This window comes from Trichosurus vulpecula, chromosome 8 (assembly GCF_011100635.1).
Source record: "Trichosurus vulpecula isolate mTriVul1 chromosome 8, mTriVul1.pri, whole genome shotgun sequence".
Taxonomy (NCBI): Eukaryota; Metazoa; Chordata; class Mammalia; order Diprotodontia; family Phalangeridae; genus Trichosurus; species Trichosurus vulpecula.
Genome location: NC_050580.1, coordinates 102,178,248 through 102,198,468, shown reverse-complemented (window position 1 = coordinate 102,198,468; position 20,221 = coordinate 102,178,248). Strand labels below are relative to the sequence as shown.

Below are 20,221 nucleotides of genomic sequence, written 5' to 3'. Positions count from 1 at the left end.
TATATATACATATATATGTATATGTATGGAGAGAGAGAGAGAGAGAGAGAGAGAGAGCGACAAAGGGTGAGTTGAAGATGAAGGGAAGATATCTAAAAGAAATAAAATCAAATTAAAGGATGAGAGAGGAATATATTGAGAGAGGGAGCTGGGAGAGATAGAATGGGGTGGATTATCTCGCATAAAGGTGGCAAGAGGAAGCAGTTCTGTGGGAGCAGGGGAGAGGGCAAGTGAGGGGGGAATGAGTGAATCTTGCTCTCATCAAATTTGGCCTGAGGAGGGAATACCATACATACTCAATTGGTTATTTTACCCCACAGGAAAGAAGAGGGAAGAAGATAAAAAAAAAGGGGGGGATGATGGAGGGGAGGGTAGATGGGGGTGGAGGTAATCAAAAACAAACACTTTGGAAAGGGGACAGGGTCAAGGGAGAAAATTCAATAAAGGGGGATGGGTTGGAAAGGAGCAAAATATAGTTAGTCTTTCAGAACATGAGTATTGTGGAAGGGTCATACATAATGATACCCATGTGGCCTATGTTCAAGTATTTGACTTCTTAGGGAGGAGGGGAGAGAATTTGGAACTCAAAGTTTTAAAAACAGATGTTCAAAAACAAAAAAAAAAAAGTTTTTGCATGCAACTAGAAAATAAGATACACAGGCAGTGGGGCGTAGAAATTTATCTTGCCCTACAAGAAAGGAAGGGAAAAGGGGATGGGAGAGGATTGGGGTGACAGAAGGGAGGGCTGACTGGGGAACAGGGCAACCAGAATATACGTCATCTTGGAGTGGGAGTGGAGGGTAGAAATGGGGAGAAAATTTGTAATTCAAACTCTTGTGAAAATCGATGCTGAAAACTAAATATGTTAAATAAATAAATTTAAAATACGAAAAATAAAAAAAAATAAAAAAAGAGAACTCTAATAGAAAGATTAAATTATTCTATTTAGGAAAAATCAGAAGAAAAGATGGTGAATTATTTAGAAATTAATTTCTCCCCACTGGACATAAAAGGATAACATAGAATCTGGTTTTTAAAATATGACATACTATGAATATTATTTTATGATAATGTGCCATTTTATCATAAAAAAACCTATTTTTTTATTCTGTAGGTCAAAAATGACTCTAATTGCAATGTAGACATGACTTTGCTACCTAGCAAAACCAGTCTGTTCCTCACTGAAACATACTTGATTGATTCTAATTATTGCATAGATATCTTAAAGATGATACAATAATTCATTTTAGATGAAAAAAGCCATTGTTTTATTGAAGTGTTTTGGAATGAAATGGTAAAAATAATTCCTTAAAATTTTGTGTTTAATTTAAAACCATAGTTGATGTGACTGTATCATTGTAAGTACCAACCCAGAGCCCCGTGTCATATAAAATTATGTAATATATGCATTTTTCCCTAACTCTAAATCACAAGATCCAAATGGAAAAACTAGTTGGATTTCACCAAATATCAAGGCAAGATACCCGTGTAATATATTTCCAAGTGCTAGATTCAATAGAATTTAATTTGGTCAGCTGAAAACTCAGAGTCATCTTTGAAGAATATTATTCCTGGAAATCATGTATGGCACAAGTAATTTGAATTTACTTTATTATGTTATATAGACTGTTGTCTGGCATATTTAGATATAAGCTTCAAATGTCAAATATATTCCCCCACAATTCACTAACATGTGGCATGTACAATTTCAAGGGAATAAGCTTGATTTTTAACTCTAACCAATCCCTTGAACAAAAGTAAACCATGCTTACAGGGATAATTGCTTAGGGGAAACAGTATATTAGTTTGTTATATTGCAGTTTTGTGGCTTTTGAAAAACCATTAAAAGGCATATAACATGTGACAGTAGTATGCCTACAATATACCATATTGCATGGAATTCGGCATAATCTAGGTTTAGGATTTGAGTACTCCAACCACATTTTTGAAGCCTTGTCTCACGAATAATATGGCTGTACTGAATATACTATACTTCAAGAACAGTTTTTATACTATTTCTAGGATATTTTCCAGTATATTAGATCTTATACATGCTATGCTGTAGTATGAGGGCAGACTTTATAATTTCAAAGAGGATCATATATATGTCTGAAAGGTCCAGAACGACAAGATATAAGGAATCTTCAAAGTAGGAGGCAGAAGAATCAAAGTATATATTTATGCTCCACAGTAACCAACCCACAAACCAGCATCCCCATTTTGATATTTTGATCAAAAGCTTCCAGGCCCAATAAGTCCACCTCACAAGAGTAACTAGGAGGCCACAGAGAAGCATGATGGTATAAAGCAAAATCATATACATGCTTCCCCTCTATGGTAAAAAGATTACCCACTGGCCTCAAGTCCTTGTTCAGCACTCTTCAGTCCTCACGTAGGTCAGCTCTGCTACCTGCAGCTCCTGCTCCTGCTTCTGCTCCTGCTTCGGCTTTGGCTGTGGCTGTGGCCGTGGCCGTGGCTTTGGCTGTAGCTGTAGCAGCCTCTGGCTCCAACGAAAGCTGTTTTTAATCATCTGGCTTCTGGGGGGGGGGGGAAGGTACGCTGGGGAAAGCACAGGTTCTTTCAATCTGCTTAAGCAAGGGAAGCAAGGTGAAGGGGCCGACAAGCTTACTCCAATCCAACATACAAACAGCATTCAGTTAGTTCGGGGGAAAAAGCCAAACTATTCAAGGGCACCTGTTGACTAAGTGCTAAAGAGCCCATTTTTGGTTACCAACACATATGCTACATACACCCTGGTGCTGCTTGGTAATAGGTGAGCAACCCTTTCAGTTGGCTAGGTAGCTAGATTGTTCTAGATAGTCTGAAAAGGTTAATTTCCAGAAGTAACTAGTTACATCCACAGATCTGGTTATGACCTACTCTGCAAGGTTAGGCCTTTTATGAAATAAAAACTCTGACCCTCAACAAGCATTTATGACATTTATACAAGTAAATATTGCTTTTTAGATTTAATTCACCAGCGACATAATCATTTTGATGATCACCTTTCTTATGTGAAGTTAATATGGTAGAACTTATTAAATGCATTGTAGAGTGAACCATGTCACAAAAGCATGATGTGGATGTAGTAAAGGAATGATAAAATGGCACCTGGGCCTCAGTATTATCTAGTTGCTGTCTCAGCTGCCTTTCATTACCAGCCCTACCTCTTTACCTTAGCTCTATGTCCCTGGGCAAGTTCACTTCATCTATCTGGACCTCAGTCTTCCCTTCTCTAAAATGAAGACTTTCTAATAGTCTTTGATCCTCCAATAGGAAAGATTCAAGTAAGCCAGGAGACTCTTAGAGTAAAGCATCTCTAAGTCCTAGAAGCAAGATTGTGTCCAGATTGGAGACTGTTATTTAGGAATCAAATAGGTGCTTAATAAATGCTTGTTGATTGAACTGAATTGAAGGAATGCCTTTCATTGTAACACCCAGCCATGCAAATAAAGCCTTTTATTTCTACTAATAGGTTATATGAGTTACTCTATAATTATATTAATTTACATTTTATTCATGCTTCCCCCTTCGGTTATGAATAAAACATCTCCTGAGTAGCATATACACATATGTAGGAAAATTTTGCTTTCCAGTGCATAGTATATTCAATATTAAACTTTTAGATATTTTTACTGAAGTACAATCAATAAAATTCTTTATTATTTCACAATTAAGAAACACTTGACAGGGTTACTTCATTTCCCTTGTGTGCTGTATTATCCAAAATGTTAGAAACTACGGTTTCCTCATGGACAAATATAGTAATTTGCTGGCAAGCTAATCTGAGTATAGCCATAGTCACACTTTCTGCTTAAAACAGAATCAAATATATACCTTAGTCAGAAGTACAATAATACTCATTTCTTATGTTGCTTGAAATATGAACCTGCAATTTTACATTTAAACTTAGAAGCACTAAGGGGGAAATGAAGGCACTCAGTGTCATGATTTCCTGACTGTCCCATTTTGCGGATCACAAAATGATGTAGCAGTGAGACAGTCTAGGTTCTCAGCATAAATAAAATTCACTCCTGTCCCTGTGAAATATTTTTACAATTATTAGCCCATATGTATTGAATTTATGTATATATATGCATATATATACCCATTACCATATAGAAAATAAGTATCTATAAAATATACTATTTTCTATTAAGTTGTAAAAAGGAATAAAGATACATAATGTACTTATGTATCTATATGTTGATAATTAAAAAACATAAACATGCCATTAAAAAGTTAGAAACCCATACAATAATAATACATTAGACTGCAATAAAACATAATATGTAGAAAAAGGAAAAATTCCTAAGCTTGGCTCCTTTTCCTCCCCCCTTTTCCCCAAATGAATTCAGGTCTGTGGCCTTTCAAATCAGAAATCTCCTTCTGTTAATGCATGCCAAGATACAATGAGTTACAATTTTCTCACAGGTGACCTGTTTTCCCTACCATGCTAGAAGGCAGGCTAGCAGGGTGTGTTAATATTAGCCATCTAGGTGACATGAACATGGTCCATTGGCCATGCATAGAACTTGGTTGTTGTTTTTCTTTATTAAGCTGTAGTGTTCACCAACATGTGGTATGTACAGTTTCAAGGGAATGAGCTTGACCTTTAACTCTAAGTCTCCCTTGAGCAAAAGTAAGCCATATTTAGAGGGATGATTGCTTAGGAGAAACAGATTGGGACTTACTCAACAGGATGACTTTCCTCCACTTATTTTGTATTATCATTTACCATTAAAAGTTTGATTTGGTCATGCTGTTGTTGTACATGACCAGAGTTTCTAGCATTATGGCCCAAAGACTATACAAAACTTTTTGGTGTATGTACTAGATGGCAATAGTTATTTCTATATTTGAAGACTCACGCTTGATTAGAATGGTATAGATATTGATTTTAACCAAATGACCACATTGGAAATTTCTAAGTATTTCATTGTAGATTGCTTTAATTATCTAATGCTTATTATATAAACAGAACAAGAATTCATAAATATCTGATCTATGGTTTAATTTTCCCGAAGTCTTTTTTTCTGCCTTTGCTTCTTGACAAAATATTGCTGCTTTTGATATTTGTGATAGATATATACACATGTATGCATGTCTATATATGACATATGTTTGTTAATCTAAGTTTTTAATTATATATATGTGTGTGTATATGTGTATATACACACATAGTTATTTCCTGATGTGTTTAAGTTAAAAAGAATTTAAAGTTAATACACAAACAGCTACAAAATATATAGAAAATGGTTCTGTTGACATTCTCTTTCTTTTTTCTTTTTATGATGCTGTAGTTGGGATATCTGAGATCCAAATTCAAATTATATCATCTTAATACATTATTTGTCATCCTGGATAGGATAAATTGAAGATAAATGTTTATGTGTTAACAACAAAATGCCATTTATCCAGTAATTTACTTTGTCTTTACTTCACGTATGTGTTAATATATTTTAACCTTAAATTGGTTTGACTAGAAATCATTCAATGTCTGTTGTGTTACAAGAATAAAAATTAATAAAAAAAATACCATCATATTACTTGGTATCAACATGTAAAAGTTACATTTCATGCCTTAATAATCCTCTTAAGATCTTGTAGGTAGAGAAGAAGGGTGTTAAGGCTGGGAGAGTAGAAGCAAAGTTAGAAATGGGTGCTTGTGCACTAAAGTCAGAATTTAATCTGGAATTAAATGTATTTGAGAAAATGCCATCTCAGCAGCATGATAGTATTTTGGTAAAACTGAGTAATATGTAGTAGAAAATGAATGACAAATATGTGAATAAGTTAGTGATAAATATTATTGTAGATGTACAAGACTTGACAGAGGTATCCAGAAGTATTAATTATAATACATAGAGCAAAACTGATTGCATATAAATGCATAACAATCCTTGCACATTGTTAAATATATGTAGGCTAAAAGACATGGCAAAAAGCAATAGAAAAGTAAGGATTTATTGCCTCATTTCTTTTAGACATGGCAAAATTCGTAAGCCTTTTTTTTTTTTTTTTGCCTATAAACCGGTTTGATTAGTACCTGGGAAAACTTCTTTCATTATAAAAATCATGCGGTATTTTATATCCACTATTTGTATGACAAATAACAAAGATAATAATAAAAGACATCATTAATGTTTGTGAATGTGGCAAAATAATGATGAATAATTAAAGTAAGAGAACAAGGAAAATTAGACCAAATGGGATAAGAGTGGAGTTGAAATTCTGTGACCCAAATGTTTAGAAATAGCTTTGGCACCTTTTCCTACAGTTACAGTTTATTCATCTTACCACATAAAACTACAGTTGTATGCTACGAAGATGGTTTCTCCTCTCTTCCTTTCTGATGTAGCTGTATAGGTATTAATTTAGCAAAATATCCTGTCTGCCAGGTGTGGGGACTAGCTGATTTTATTGTAATACCAGATCATTACTTAATTCATATGCAACATAGCACAGCACATGGAAAGCATTATAAATCTATTTACAATGTGGCTGGTCTGATGATAACATTGTATTAAATTCCCAGGTGAGGCAATTTAAGCAATTGCTTTGCCATGTGCACGCCATGGAAATTAACTTCTCGTATGCTTTAGTAATAAACCAACTTCATTGTTATGCTTATATTAGTGGTAGATTGTTGAATCCTCAGTCTGGTTACATGTACCCTATTTCACATGTAGAGTCATACAGGAGGTGGTACAGCAGATCACAGTTCTTAATTAGTTTAAGCTAAGTTAATTCATTTTGTTTCTAATTTAGCAGTGCCTGTCCATGAACATATTCAGTTCAGTTGGGAAATGTTAAGGCTCGGGTCAAGTAGACAGATTGTTTCAAGCCAAATTGCCAGACAGAACTGAGCAAGTGTATCTGTTTGAACTTGGCTTTAAGAAAATCAACCAATCAGTATGCAAAAATCTCATTCATATACCAAGCAAGAACTGCCTTGAATCTGAAATTTCCTCTTGCAACCACAGGCTCATTTTTGTAGTCTCCAGAGAAACTTTGTGCCTCTAACTTCTTAGGAAGGATAACCAGTACTTTTAATTGTCCTCTATCTTTCTAGGCCTGCATGTAACCTAGAGATTTCCAGTGAGTGCCAATGTAGGTGTCCTGATGGAATGGTTAACGCAATTTCACACAAACACACAACTGAATGTGAGAAGAAGCTGTGGTATTTAACAAATCTTTGTGGAAAAATATTGTCATTTGGAGCTTATCAACCCATATGGCACAGTCCAGAAATTTCCCTGGATTACAAACTGCATAGAGCTTCTCTCTTCTCCAGAAGCTCACATATGAAGCGCCAGCAGACAGTGGTAACTGACAACTAAGACTAAAAATGTTGACAATTTCTTGATTTGCCTGGTTAGCTTATGTATAGAAGTCATTAACTATTTATAAAATGCATTATGAATTGGGTTCCTTCAAACTGGAGCTGAGTGTGTGACATTTCCAGCTCAAATTCTCATGCTTGCATTTGGCTAAAGTACAAATTTATATACAGTTGATGGAAAAGTAAAAATATTTTAGTTAGGATTATCTAATTATAGTAGATAATTCATTTTCAATAATTTTAAATCATGAATATTGACATACTCTGTAGTATATGGAAAAGTTTTCTTAGGTTTTCTTTTTTTAAATTAAAAAAAATCAAACCAGTTGCCATGGGGGTGGGGGGAGAGGAAGACACTTAGTCAAGCAATATATCATTCAAAAGTATTTGCTCTTTTGTATTTGATTAATCTTGCAATCCTGTAGTCCTGTAGAATCTGGTCCTTTTTCTTCCCTAATCAAATGATTTACAAAGACTATGTTTGAATCTTTAAATTTTTGGAAATCATTATGAGGGGTAAAATGGAGGCACCCAAAGATAGTATTTATAAGTAATGATATAAGGGCATTTTTATATCTGAAAAAACTTCTTAAGCCTAAATGTTTAACTTTTCTATGACCTGTGTTGCGCTATTTCCATAAAGAGCTCTTTCTGATATTTGAAATGATTTGTGCTTTATACAGTTAAAATAAAATTAAAAAAATAAAGTGGTATGAGAGAACCATTTGCAGGTTCTACATCTTTAAAAAAAATCAATTATTACCCAGAGCCATCAAAAATCCTTCTTTTTGCCTTCCAAATTGCAAAAGAATGAGACTTTTGGATAAACATACCCTAAATTTCAGGAAACATGACCCCAAACCAGCTTACTAAGCTGCTGTTGAGCATAAGCACCTTAAGTCCTGGTCTTCAGATGAAGAAATGGATGGTAACCAAAACAAGATTGGATAGTTATTGCTATACACTTGTAATTTCCTCTCCTTTTTGAAGTATATCAAATAAAAATACGACAATGATATAATTGAACAATCTATGCCAATTTGTTGGCTTTTGGGTGAAAAAAGAGAAAAACAAAAACAATCTCCAGATGATATTCTTGCATACTGTGGAATGTTTTAGTCTCCTATAGTGATGAAATGAATAATTAAAACGGCAGCTCTGATACCACAGCCTGTTTAAAGGTTCTCATTTCCTTTAATGCTGTAGAATACTTTTTGCTTAGCTAGTTTGAAACTGCTGTGGCTGAGATCTCCAAATGGGCAAAAGAAAGATTTGGCATGATTTAAATATTGTAGTAGGTCCCTGATGTGCTCTGTCCTTCTATATCAGCTTTATTTTCAACATAATTCAGTATTAAATCAATAGACATGCCTAGACAAGAAATAATTCAGTGACAAGAAAAGAATGCTATTTGATAATGGTAATCAGGTACGATCTGTACATTAAATGACTGAGTTTGCTTCCTCGTTGACCCAAGACTTAAATTCTCATCCTCAGTTTCTCCTTTTATAAAGATCCAATCATGTTGTCCAAAACTTTTATCATTTGCCAATGTGCGATATCTATTTTACTTGATTTATTGATTGATCATAGGTTAAAAATATGTCTTTAAAGCCACTACCACTTTCTGCATCATGAAAAATCTGCAGAATCTATATATCCTTTAAGTATATGGCCATGTGGTATGATAGAGCACTGGATTTGAAGTCAAGAGACATGTGTTTATTCCTGGTTCTACTCCTGACTTTCAGAACTTGAACAAGTTATTTAATCCCTGTAGGGTACTAGTTTCCTCTTACATAAAGTGAGGGGAGTCAGAGTATATGCTCTCTCAGATCCCATCCAGCTCTAATGTACTATGATTTTTTTCTTTAAAGTATCTTGATTATCTATTCTACTGAAAAAGAGAAGTGTCATTATTTAACTAATTTCAGTTATCATTTTGTATATTTTTGTTTTTTTTTTTCAATTTACCTATTAGTGTAACCAGACTAGCAAACCTACATTTAGTCATAACAAATACTGATTTTTCCAGCACATACTTCAGCAGTTAGGGAATTAGTAGCTATAATTTCAAAAGGAGGAATATATTGGGGGAAGGAAGTAGCTATTGGAGAAGTCAGGTGACCTTCTGTTTCCTAGTCCTTTCTTTACTTATGTCTTTGCTTAATCATTTCAGAAGCAGAAAGGGTAATGAGATAACTGCTAAAAATAATTATGTTGAAGGTAACAATGAATAGGTCATTCCAGTTTAACCAGTTGTCTTCATGATTTCCTAGCATTTTCAAAAGTGTTTTTATTTCAGAAAAAAACAGAACATGCTTATATGAAAGTACCCATCCTAGTCTGAAAAGTTGACTGAGTATAGTCACAAGTAACATGTCTTAACTTACTGAGATTATTAAATTTAACTTTTTTTGTGTTTTACACGAACAACAGCTTGATCCATGAAAAGCATCTTCCCTTACCCCCTGTTTTTTTAATCCTTTTTTCTTAGACCATCACAAACTGAAGACCTAGAGATACACATGCATAACTCAGTTTTAAACTACGTTGTAAAACATTTTCAGATTGGAAGTGTTTGAAAATTCCCTTTTCTCTTTAATAACGTCACAGTCCTGACTGATTTTACAACTTGCAGGAAATAGAATATGGTATTATAATAGTAGTCAGTCATAGAAAAGACGTAAATCATATAGTATATCTCCTTCTAAACTGTTAAAGACTTCCACATATATTTTCCTTGATTACAACCAGGATACTTTCCCCCCCCCCCCCAGATAACTATGTTTACTTCAACTTAATGGCCTTATTTTAATGATATGTAATTGATAATATATTAATTCCATTAATGATAGTAAAGTATATTACACTGTACTTTGCAGCATATTGTTGAATTGTTGGCAAGTTTTTTTTTTTTTTCAGATGATTTTCACTGAAACTTTCAAGTTCAAGAACTTTCAATAACTTTGACTTGCAGATTTTAGTAAATAGGTATCCATTAGGGGGCTCCCGAGGTTTAAGATGATCAGCCTTGATACCAATAATGCTTCGGCGCCTTTACTTCCTAACGCTCCTCTCTGTCTTTTTGTTTTGTTTTGTTTTACAGAAAAGGTCACGGATCGCCTACAGTGACGAAGTACGGAATGAGCTCCTAGGGGATGATGGGAATTCCTCCGAGAACCAGGTAGAATGCTAATCAGGAAACCCCGGTGGGTGGCTGGAGGGTGAAGGAGGTCAGTGGCACACTGGGCTTCTCAAGCTGCTCCTTAACAGCATTAGCAACAACTCATGTGGAAGTGATACTGTTTAATGCAAAGCTGGAGTCTTAATCAACTTCAAAATGTTTCTTGGAGATCTTACATTTAACCCTTTACCTTGTGATCACTGTCTGCTATCTTTAAAAAAATCTTTTCTTCTCTTTTCTTTATTATTTATTACTTAAAGAATAACTTGAAACACACTGTTTGCAGACAAAGACAAGGTCTTCACCCCAAACACAAGTAAAAGGAATAAAAAAAGTACATAATACAGCTTTGATAATAAGGCATTATAATTAAATCAACACATACAGGCCAAAGAAATGAGAGTAAGCTTTCAGAATTCAACAGAGAATACTAGCCTCCTTATTATTTGGCACTTTAAAAAATAATAATAAATTTACCAAAATCCAGATTTTAAGTGTAATACTATGAGAGAAACCAGGACATTGTCATAGAAAGTGTATTTGTATAGAAATCATTTTCATGGCAAATGCCTTTTTGAAAATTTATTATGTCACCGTAAAGCATCAGCATAGTCTAAAAGAAAGCACAATTTCTTCTAACTGGGTCATATAGTTTGACTATCAGTTCCAACTGAGGCCTAAATGTTGTCCTAAATGTACCACTCTAATCAAATTCTTGCTTTCTGTTTTCTGAATTAAAACTGTAGCCCTCGTTAGACTAAGTAAATGTATTTAGTTAGCATAGATTAAATGCATGACTTAAAAAAATTAAGGAGCCTAAATGTAGAGGTTACCTGCAAAAAATTTCTCAAGTGGTTCTACTGTCTTGAACACTCCAAAAGAAATAAACAGTACAGAACCTGAACATATTTATTAACATTACTTTGGCAAATGTCATAAAGATTTTTACTTCAAATTAAAATGTACATAAAAAAATCTCTTGAGTAAATTAAACATGCATATTGCCTCATAATACTTTATTCTATAAAAATTGCATATTTCTATTCCATTCTACTGAGTAGATGTATTAGAGAATGGTACACACCCGCATGATGTTAGCATCTATTCATCTATTCCAATATTGATATTAGAAGTCACTAAGTATAGAGACTTTGCACGTGTGAATAAGATTTTTTTTTTCAAAGGGAAGAATCACCAAGCTAGATATATTTGCTTTGTATATAGATTCTTCCTTCTCCATTCCTCTCAAGCCCCTAATATTTAGATGTTATCAGCATGGGTTCAGACATGTAAACATGTTAAGATATGACTTGGGATTTCAGGCCCTTGACTGAAATGTGAGAATACCTAAGGAAAAAAAAGTGGTGAGTACATCAGACATAAAAGGGAACTTATGATAAAGGGGGTTTACTCATAATAGATTAAATAATGTGTAAGGATGAGAAGAGAATATTCTCTTTTTGTGTTGTTAAGGAAGGTTTAGTTTGTTCATAAGTATTTAATTTATCATGATTTTATTTCTATTTTTGCTACAACAAAAGCATTATCTTGCCTTTAAACCTCCCAAGTGATTGATTGCATATTTCCCATGTCAACTCTTTTAAAAGCTATAGATCATCCCCTCATTTGAAACTACTGCTTAATGTAGAAGAAATAGAGTAGGGGGAGTTTCTGCCTGGCTCAGAATCCTTCTTTGTAAGAGATGTTGTAGTACTGTGACAGTGATCCCATTTTTAACATGTTCTCTTCTCTCCATGGACATTTTATGTGCCTCAAACATTTGCCTCATATAGCTGGAAGTCTGATTTTTTTTAATGCCTAGAGAAAAATATTCCACAAAATAGGGTGCATTCATATTTTCAGAATAGTTCAAATTATAATCCTGTCACTTTAAAGTGATTATGCAGAGTTTTCTCCTGGACTCAGATAAAGCAGGCTTACAAATTCTGAGAGTGCTTGGAAAACCTGAAGTTCAGTTGTAAGGGAACTGTCACTTCAATAAATACAGTGTGATAAATTATAGTCATAAGTACATGTAGCTATTAGATTGTGACTTTTATGAACTTTTTCAGTATGGAATTGGAGTTAGGTGTGATAGACCCCCCCCATACTCAACTTTTGGGGTATTTTGCTGCCAAATCACACTTTTCCTCAGGTAATGGGAGAAATCATTGAACCTGGCATTTATGAAGTAATTATTCCAGGGGGAGATATTCATACCGCTCCCCAACCCCCCCCCATCTCATCCACACCCAGGTGTGACCACTTTCTTGTGCATCATTCTGTATTCTGATTCTAGAATAAAATGGTTACCTTTTTTAAAGCAAAGGCTTTAACTTGGCACTGAATGTAAATTCTCATACATCAATGACTGAGAAAATAGATATATATTAGAACTAAATATAGATGTTTTCCTATCTACGATAAGTTTATTTCAGAGATTTGATTAAGAAATATATAACCTGATTTTTGGCATTTCCAATGCTTAGATCGAACCTCTTATTTAATTTAGATAAACACTTAGAGGTGAGCAGGGTGAGATAGTTAGGTTAACCTAACAGCATGCTATTGATTTAAGGTTTGCATCTTAACCATCAGACCCTTTTTTAAAAAAAAATAATTCAGACAGGAAAAAATAATAAAATTGAGTATTAAAAATGGAAAATATGGTAAATAAAATAAGCTAAGTAGAGACCAACTGCTTCACTATTGTCTTTGTAGTAGTACATCTTAGAGTGACTCCTTCGAGAATTTAGAAGACTCCAAATACAGTGACCATTCCTTCTTACTCTTTCAGTACTTTACAATGAGATGACCTGGTCCCTAAAACTTTTATAATAATATGTAGGGTTATAATTAGCTAATTAACTGTAAATATATTGATTTGCTTTTAGGTATGTAAAAATTACAGCTACCCTTCTTACTAAAGTATGCCAAAATTTCATAAATTAAGAATTAAAAAAATACATCTTTGATGTCCTTCATACTCCTATACTACTTCATTTGACTCCATGCTGTTTTAATAAAGTAATTGCTTTGCTTTGTACAAATTAATTCATTCCTGATTCAAATCCAGTGAGTACAATCAGATGAGGCTCATTGCTGATTTACAAAGGAGAAACAAAACTATCTACTCTGCATGTTAGAATTGCGTTTGGATTATCAGCTTTCCCGGGAATGTTGTCTTAAGCATTATTAGTCTATTACTTTCAAATCATATTTGCCATCCTGACTGGCAGCATTTATTAATGCCTTACAAGAGTTGAGTTCTTGGATATCGAGATACTGTACTTAGAACAGTATCTTCATTTTAATATATACTAAATTATTTCAGTATAGTAAAGACCATTCCTTCACCCAAAAAAGAAATTACAAGGTTCAGTTGCTGTCTTTTTGTATGAAGATATGATGATGGGACAGTTATAGGGGTCCAACTTTTGCCATTTGAACTAGATTATTCTTTTATTTTCCATATGCAAAATACACTGATTAGTAATGAATCCAAGACAATTCTAAATGTGTTAAAAATTAAATGTAGAGTAGCATATTTACAAATATTTGCCAAAATATTTGTGGCAAACCAGTATTTTGCTGAGATATGATTACTTAATTTCTTAACTACAAGGTTCTCTTAAGTTCTGATTTGGACTTGCTGTGCATAAAGTGTGTTAAACTTCAGCTCCAGACCAGGGGGTGAAGTCGGTCAATTTAATTCCCCAAGATCTAAAGAAGGTCGGTATCATTTCATATAGCCCTGGCAGAGCAGATCATTACCAGACACAAATCTGTTCGTTACGTGCTGAGGGTTTATAGCAAAATAAATAGACTGTCATCATAAGTTCAGAAAATTGTGTGTTCGACCCACGATAATGTGTAAAGGGCGTTTAATAGAGTTCAGCATTTATTCGTTATCTGTATGCGGACAGAGACGGTAGTCGCGTTATCAGCTTTAAAAAAATTCGGTAGTTTCCTCTGTCACGTGATGCACCTTACACACACACACACACACACACACACACACAGAAGCGTGTGCGCGCACACACTCTCACATGCTCTGAGGCGCAGTTTTGATTTTAGTCACAGCAGAAGGCTTAACCACAAGAGATTCCACTGGTTCAAACCAGCGTAAACCAGATTTTTTCGGCCTACAAAGGAGCAGATTACCTCTTGTATCAAATTCTGCATTGAAAAAAAAATCTTTGTTTCTAAAAGAAATGTCAATTATCATAACCTAAAATGGTGGCTGTACGCATTTAAATACATTCACAGTTGAGCAAATGATGAACTCAGTCAAAAATAAATTTATTAGGTTTGGGGCTAGTCTAATTGTTAATTATAAAAAAATTTAACCATCTTTTGTTAATTTGAATGAATAGCTCTCAGCCTAAACTTAAAAAAAAAAGACCCCCAAAAAACCCCTTTCCATTACCTAAGCTTAGCAGCAAATCCTGTGCAAAGCTTAAAACCAGCCATGCAGCACAAACAAGATAGAACATTTTTTGTTTGGAAACTATTGAAAAAACAAATGGGGAGCATTTTTAAACACTCATTGATTATGGCAGGGTGGTATGCCCCAAATGGTCTCTATTGCAGAAGAGTAGTTTTAAACTTTGGCCCTTTAAGTATCATAGTCAACTGAAGAATGGTGACCCCAGAAAGAAAAGATAGCTGTGTGATCTGCTCCCAAATCAGCTCTGAGGCGAATTAATGTTTGGCTTTTTTTTTTTTTTTTTAGGGTGAGGGAAAAAGGAAAAAGAGAGACCAATTTATGATAGGCCAGGTACTTGGGTTTAAAATTTAACTTGTTGGGTAAAAAGTAGTTTATTTTCTTATGAAATGATTAGAAGCTTTTATCTTACATGCTGGGTGGTTACTGAGCCAGTGAGCTTGCTAGTTGAGTGTGATTACAACCACTTGTCCATTTTGAAGAAAGGACAGTGAATTTTCTTAAAAAATAAATTCACTAGGCATTTTTGATAATAGATTCTTGCTCCTCTGTTTTGTGAAAAGATTCCATATGGTCTTATATATTACTCCCTTGTTTATTTGAAAATTACTCTTATAAAATAAATGAAGAATTGGAATAATTTTGTGGGTTCCTTGACTTGGTATCAAAAATCAGCTGTTGGTATTGAGATAACCATTTTAGGCAGTGCATATTCTTTCTGAGAGAATTTTGGCAAACTAGTTCTACTTTCGCTCCTGAAATGATGATCTAATTTGATGGATTGTATAAGACTTGTCTTTTAATAAATAGATAGATTTAATAATCAGATAGACTTAAGAAGTAGTCTGTTGGATTTGCGTGTGTTTTGAAATCAGAGGTTGTAAATTAAATGGAGAAGTGAGAATGTAAATTTCAGGCTTGTAGCAGTTGTGTCCTTTACAGTCTGTTATGATGTGTCTATTTTATGGTAGGAAAAAATGGCAATTAGCTCAACAGTTCACTAACATTTACAATGATTTAGGACTCTGTCAAAGAAACATATCAAAATGGATAAGCCAGATACTTGGGCATCCATTTTCATACTTTGTAAATAATTAAGCAACATTATATGTAGTGTTTAAATTTTTTAAAAAATTAAATAACCAAAGTATCCTAGAATTTACCAATTTCACAGTTATAACAAGAACTTGATTTTAGTTTGACTTCACTGAAAAGATTCTGAAATATAAATAAGTTCAAAATACTTATTGTACGGTATTAGCTAGATTTGCGAAAGTACTTATTCAGATTGAAATTTGAAGATGTTTTAAAATCAAAATATTGTTCATTTGCAGCAGCCTCACAAAAAAAATTAGAAAAAATGTTAATGATTACATTTATTTCTAATGTCAAATATCTTGTATTAAATGTCTCATGGCCTAAATAAGCATTTACTTTCCTTGCATAGTTTGCTTATTTCTTAAAGAAAACTAAGTTCCATCCTAATAGAATAGGAAAACATATTTTGTAGATAATATGTAGATCTTTGATGTATCAGTTATTAACTGTGAAATAGCATAAACTAATAATCTCTTTTATTTGTTGTTAAAAATAGAAATCATTTGTCAAGACCTCAAATAGAGAAACATCCTAAAAACTTGTATATAACAAAACCTCTTCAGTGGTACATTCTTAGAAGAGAGGAACAGTAAACTTGTTTTTTTTTCTTTATAATATAGACTTCTATGAAGTCATTCCCCTTTATTTCATGATGGTGTCTTAGATGTACTTTAAAAGAGAATTTCACACTATTCTCTTTGTTTAATGTGACAGTGTGAGAAAGTGATCTTTATTCGTTCAAAAAACTCTGCGTGTAGTCTATGTTTAGGTTCTTTTAATGTGTTTGTCTGTGATTTTTAAATGCTAAACATGTAAACAGATAAATTGTCAATGTTAATTCTGTATCCTGTCATACAACTGATCTTTCTTTCCTGCCATTTCTTTCCTTTTTATCTTTTTTTTTTTTTGGTGCGTTCATGTTGCAGTTGATAAAATTACGTGAAGAGGTGAGTACTTTCTAGCTTTTGTTGTTGTTGTCTGGCTTTCTCATAATGCTGAGTTTCTAAATCTCAAGTAGATCTCTTGGTTCAGTGTTAGAGGGAAATTGACAAAGCACAAGTATTGATTATATTGCTTAAAACCATCCTCCACTTTATGCCTTTCCTCAATAACTATCTATTTAAGAATATCTACCACAGTTATTAATATTGTTTGGTGGCACAGTGGAAATCTAGGCATATTCGAAGCAGGAAAAGGGATGAATGATTAAAGTATATCTTAAAGCTGTACCTGTGTCATCTGTGAAATATAAAATTTTCTAAGTTGTGAAAACTGTAACTACTCTATTGTTTTTCTGAAATTGGTTGATTGGGCAAATATCTTTATAATATTCTAATTAGCCTCCTACTATTTAAAAAAAGAAAAATCCTTTCCTTTACCTTGATGTTGTTAAATGTAATATGAGATCCTTCTAATCTACAATTCTCTTTGGGGAAATATGTCTGTATTATAAATGCAGTACTGGTCAATGTGCCCAGATTCCTGGTTTTATCAATAGCTTTAGTTATTGTTAAACAATATCTATTTTATTGGAAAAGAGCATCAAAAGTGCTTTTATTTCTTGGAGTATGATGGTCTGTTTTAGAGTGCAGTTAGCTATCACTTCAAATTTATTTGAGACCCAGAAAATATTTACAGCACTGTTTCTCATGTCCTCTCCATAGCAGTGAGGGATTTTATATTCTCTCAGGGATATATGTTATATGATAACAATTACTATGATTTTCATGAAGCATGATTCATCTTTGCTGCCATCAATTTTGTGTAGAAACAGTAGCTGACATTATAGTTTTAGAATTAATTTTAAATTATATATTGTAACAAGAGCAGCTTAACATCAATATGAGGAAGTTCTTGCTATAATGGTTTTATGTTGTTTTAGGAATACTTCAGCATTTTCTAGGCTATGTTAATGCTGATTTGGGGACATATGGATATAGTGATTTTCACCAATCTTCCTAACCAGGTGCATTATTGATGCATTTTCATTAATAAACAGTACCTTGGAGGAAAAGTGAAGAAGAAATATAGGCAGATTTTCCTATCTTATTTCTGTGTCCTTTTTCTGTTCCTTACACATAAGCAGATGACTATGTTAAGTAGATTTGTGTAAACCAAGACCTGACATATAATAAGATTATAAGGGACAGTGGATGATTCATTCAAATCTACTTCTCCCATAGGACAATATTTTTCTATAAGTATATATACTCCCATGGGACATTATAGGCCTAGATTTACATGAAGGCAGCATTAAAAATTATGTTAGAGCTTGAGTTTTCAAATGTTAATGGAATTAATGTTAGACCTCAAAGCGTTAATCAATATAAGGAAAATAGGTGAAGCTCTTTCCCCGAAATTTAAGTTAGGATTATGTTTACCAAAATGTATCATATTGCAAATAAGTAGCCTTTAAAACGCCAGTATTTTCTCCAAAAGCGCCATATTTATGAGGATGAATTGTGTGGCATTATATGTATTAGATGGAAAAGTTGGATGTATTGCATTTGCATTTTAAAAAATATATATGTTTTACTGTATCTCAACTTACAGTTCTTCTTTTGTTTATGTCAGCAGTACATTTCCCAGGTTAATGGTTCTTCAGTGCATGTTTTTGGAAACTGTAAACTGTAATGCAATTGTTATTGGAAGTAGAATTAGATCATTCAACTAATGGATTTGTCTTGTGAAATATATTTTTAACTTACTTTGCTATGGATGCAGCAGGCTATTTCTAGGCTAGATTACTCTGCTGCCTCTGCCTTCATTTATGGTAGATTCAGGGTACACATGATTCAGATAAGGTGCTGATATTTCTCATGTAAGAAAAGCAACGAAGGCTTCTTAATAGTAGTTATCCAAAGGAGGCATGCACTCACCTTTTAAGAAATTATGATTTGCCATGGTGGACGATAATGTAGCATCTATTTTCTTATCATTAAAATGCTTATTTCTAATTCACCTATGCTAATGGGGTAGTCTTTGGAAGCTGTGCTTTAGCTTGAATCCAGATAAACTGGCTGTGGCATTTCTGAGCTCTCAGTTTGAATCCTGCTCAGAGAATGGCTGAATCACCAGCATTCCATGTTTGCACAACTTTCTCACACTCTGTCTGAAGCTCGTACTCATTCACTTTCCTGCTTTGAAAAGGCTGAGAAGAGGGTGAGAGAATGAGTTTGGGTGGGAGACTGGGGGCCAAGTTGAAAGCATCAGCTGCTACTGTAGTGTGTTGCCTTTCATTTTCAGAGGCCAGGGCAACGTACAACTTAGGGGAACAATATAAATAGCAGAGCTGATACAAGAACTTGATTTTGGTCTGATTTAAGTGAAAAGGTTCTGAAATATCAAGTGAGAGCCAGCTCTGATATAGGTGTCGAACTAATTCCTCTTATGTGAAAATTTCTTATGGCAAAACTGGACAGTCCCAAAATATGTTCACTTCTTCCAGATTTGTTTCATAGGAGTGCACACATTGAAAAAGAATTATTCTTTTAGATAACATTGTTCCATTATAGCATTAGTATGTCATATAACCTGGTTTTCTACATTTCATGGCATTAAATTCTTTTTATTTAAATGTTACATTTCTCACAGTAAGTATTGTCATACAATTAAAATATACTGTCTTTCAGATTGATCCCCAAAGTTGATATCAATAGTAGCCAAATGGTCCCTTTTAACTTTAGGTTTTCTTACACTTTTGAGATGAACCCCAAATGTCTGTTTTCTTATCCTAGTTTACAATTTCATTTTACCTTTGATTTTACATATCTTACTGAGGAGTATAAATAATTTGAAATGGAATTAACCTTCATTAAGATAGAAAACAGCATGTTGTAAAACCAAGGTTAATAAACAGAGCTTTTTGGTGGCTTTGCCCTAAAATACTAAGAATTGAGAGAAGTTGGGGTATGAGCACAGGTTTCAGGAAATAGGAATGCCGTCTTTGAGTAATGTCCACTTAAGGAAGTTTTAAAATTATTCAAATTGGCCTTGCATCCCAACTAGGTACAGATCCGTTTGCTTTTATGATTTCAATTAGAGAGCTACAACTTATGTTTCAAAATTCTCTTAAGTGCTCTTGCTTTTTCTTCCAATGCTCTGCCTCCCATGAATGTAAAAAGCTTTTTTTCCCCAATTTACT

General features: G+C 33.7%; 1 protein-coding gene across 4 annotated transcripts in view; it reads left to right on the top strand.

Annotated features, from left to right (window-relative positions):
- Window positions 1–20,221, top strand: part of VTI1A (vesicle transport through interaction with t-SNAREs 1A) — a 412,420-nt gene that overhangs the window by 74,553 nt on the left and 317,646 nt on the right. For 2 of the 4 annotated variants that reach the window (XM_036735997.1, XM_036735999.1), the window contains exons 4-5: window positions 10,455–10,532; window positions 17,004–17,024. In XM_036735997.1, coding sequence (XP_036591892.1) covers window positions 10,455–10,532; window positions 17,004–17,024 — 99 coding nt within the window. The remainder of the gene's footprint in view (window positions 1–10,454; window positions 10,533–17,003; window positions 17,025–20,221) is intronic. The other 2 variants (XM_036736000.1, XM_036735998.1) reach the window with 1 other exon arrangement.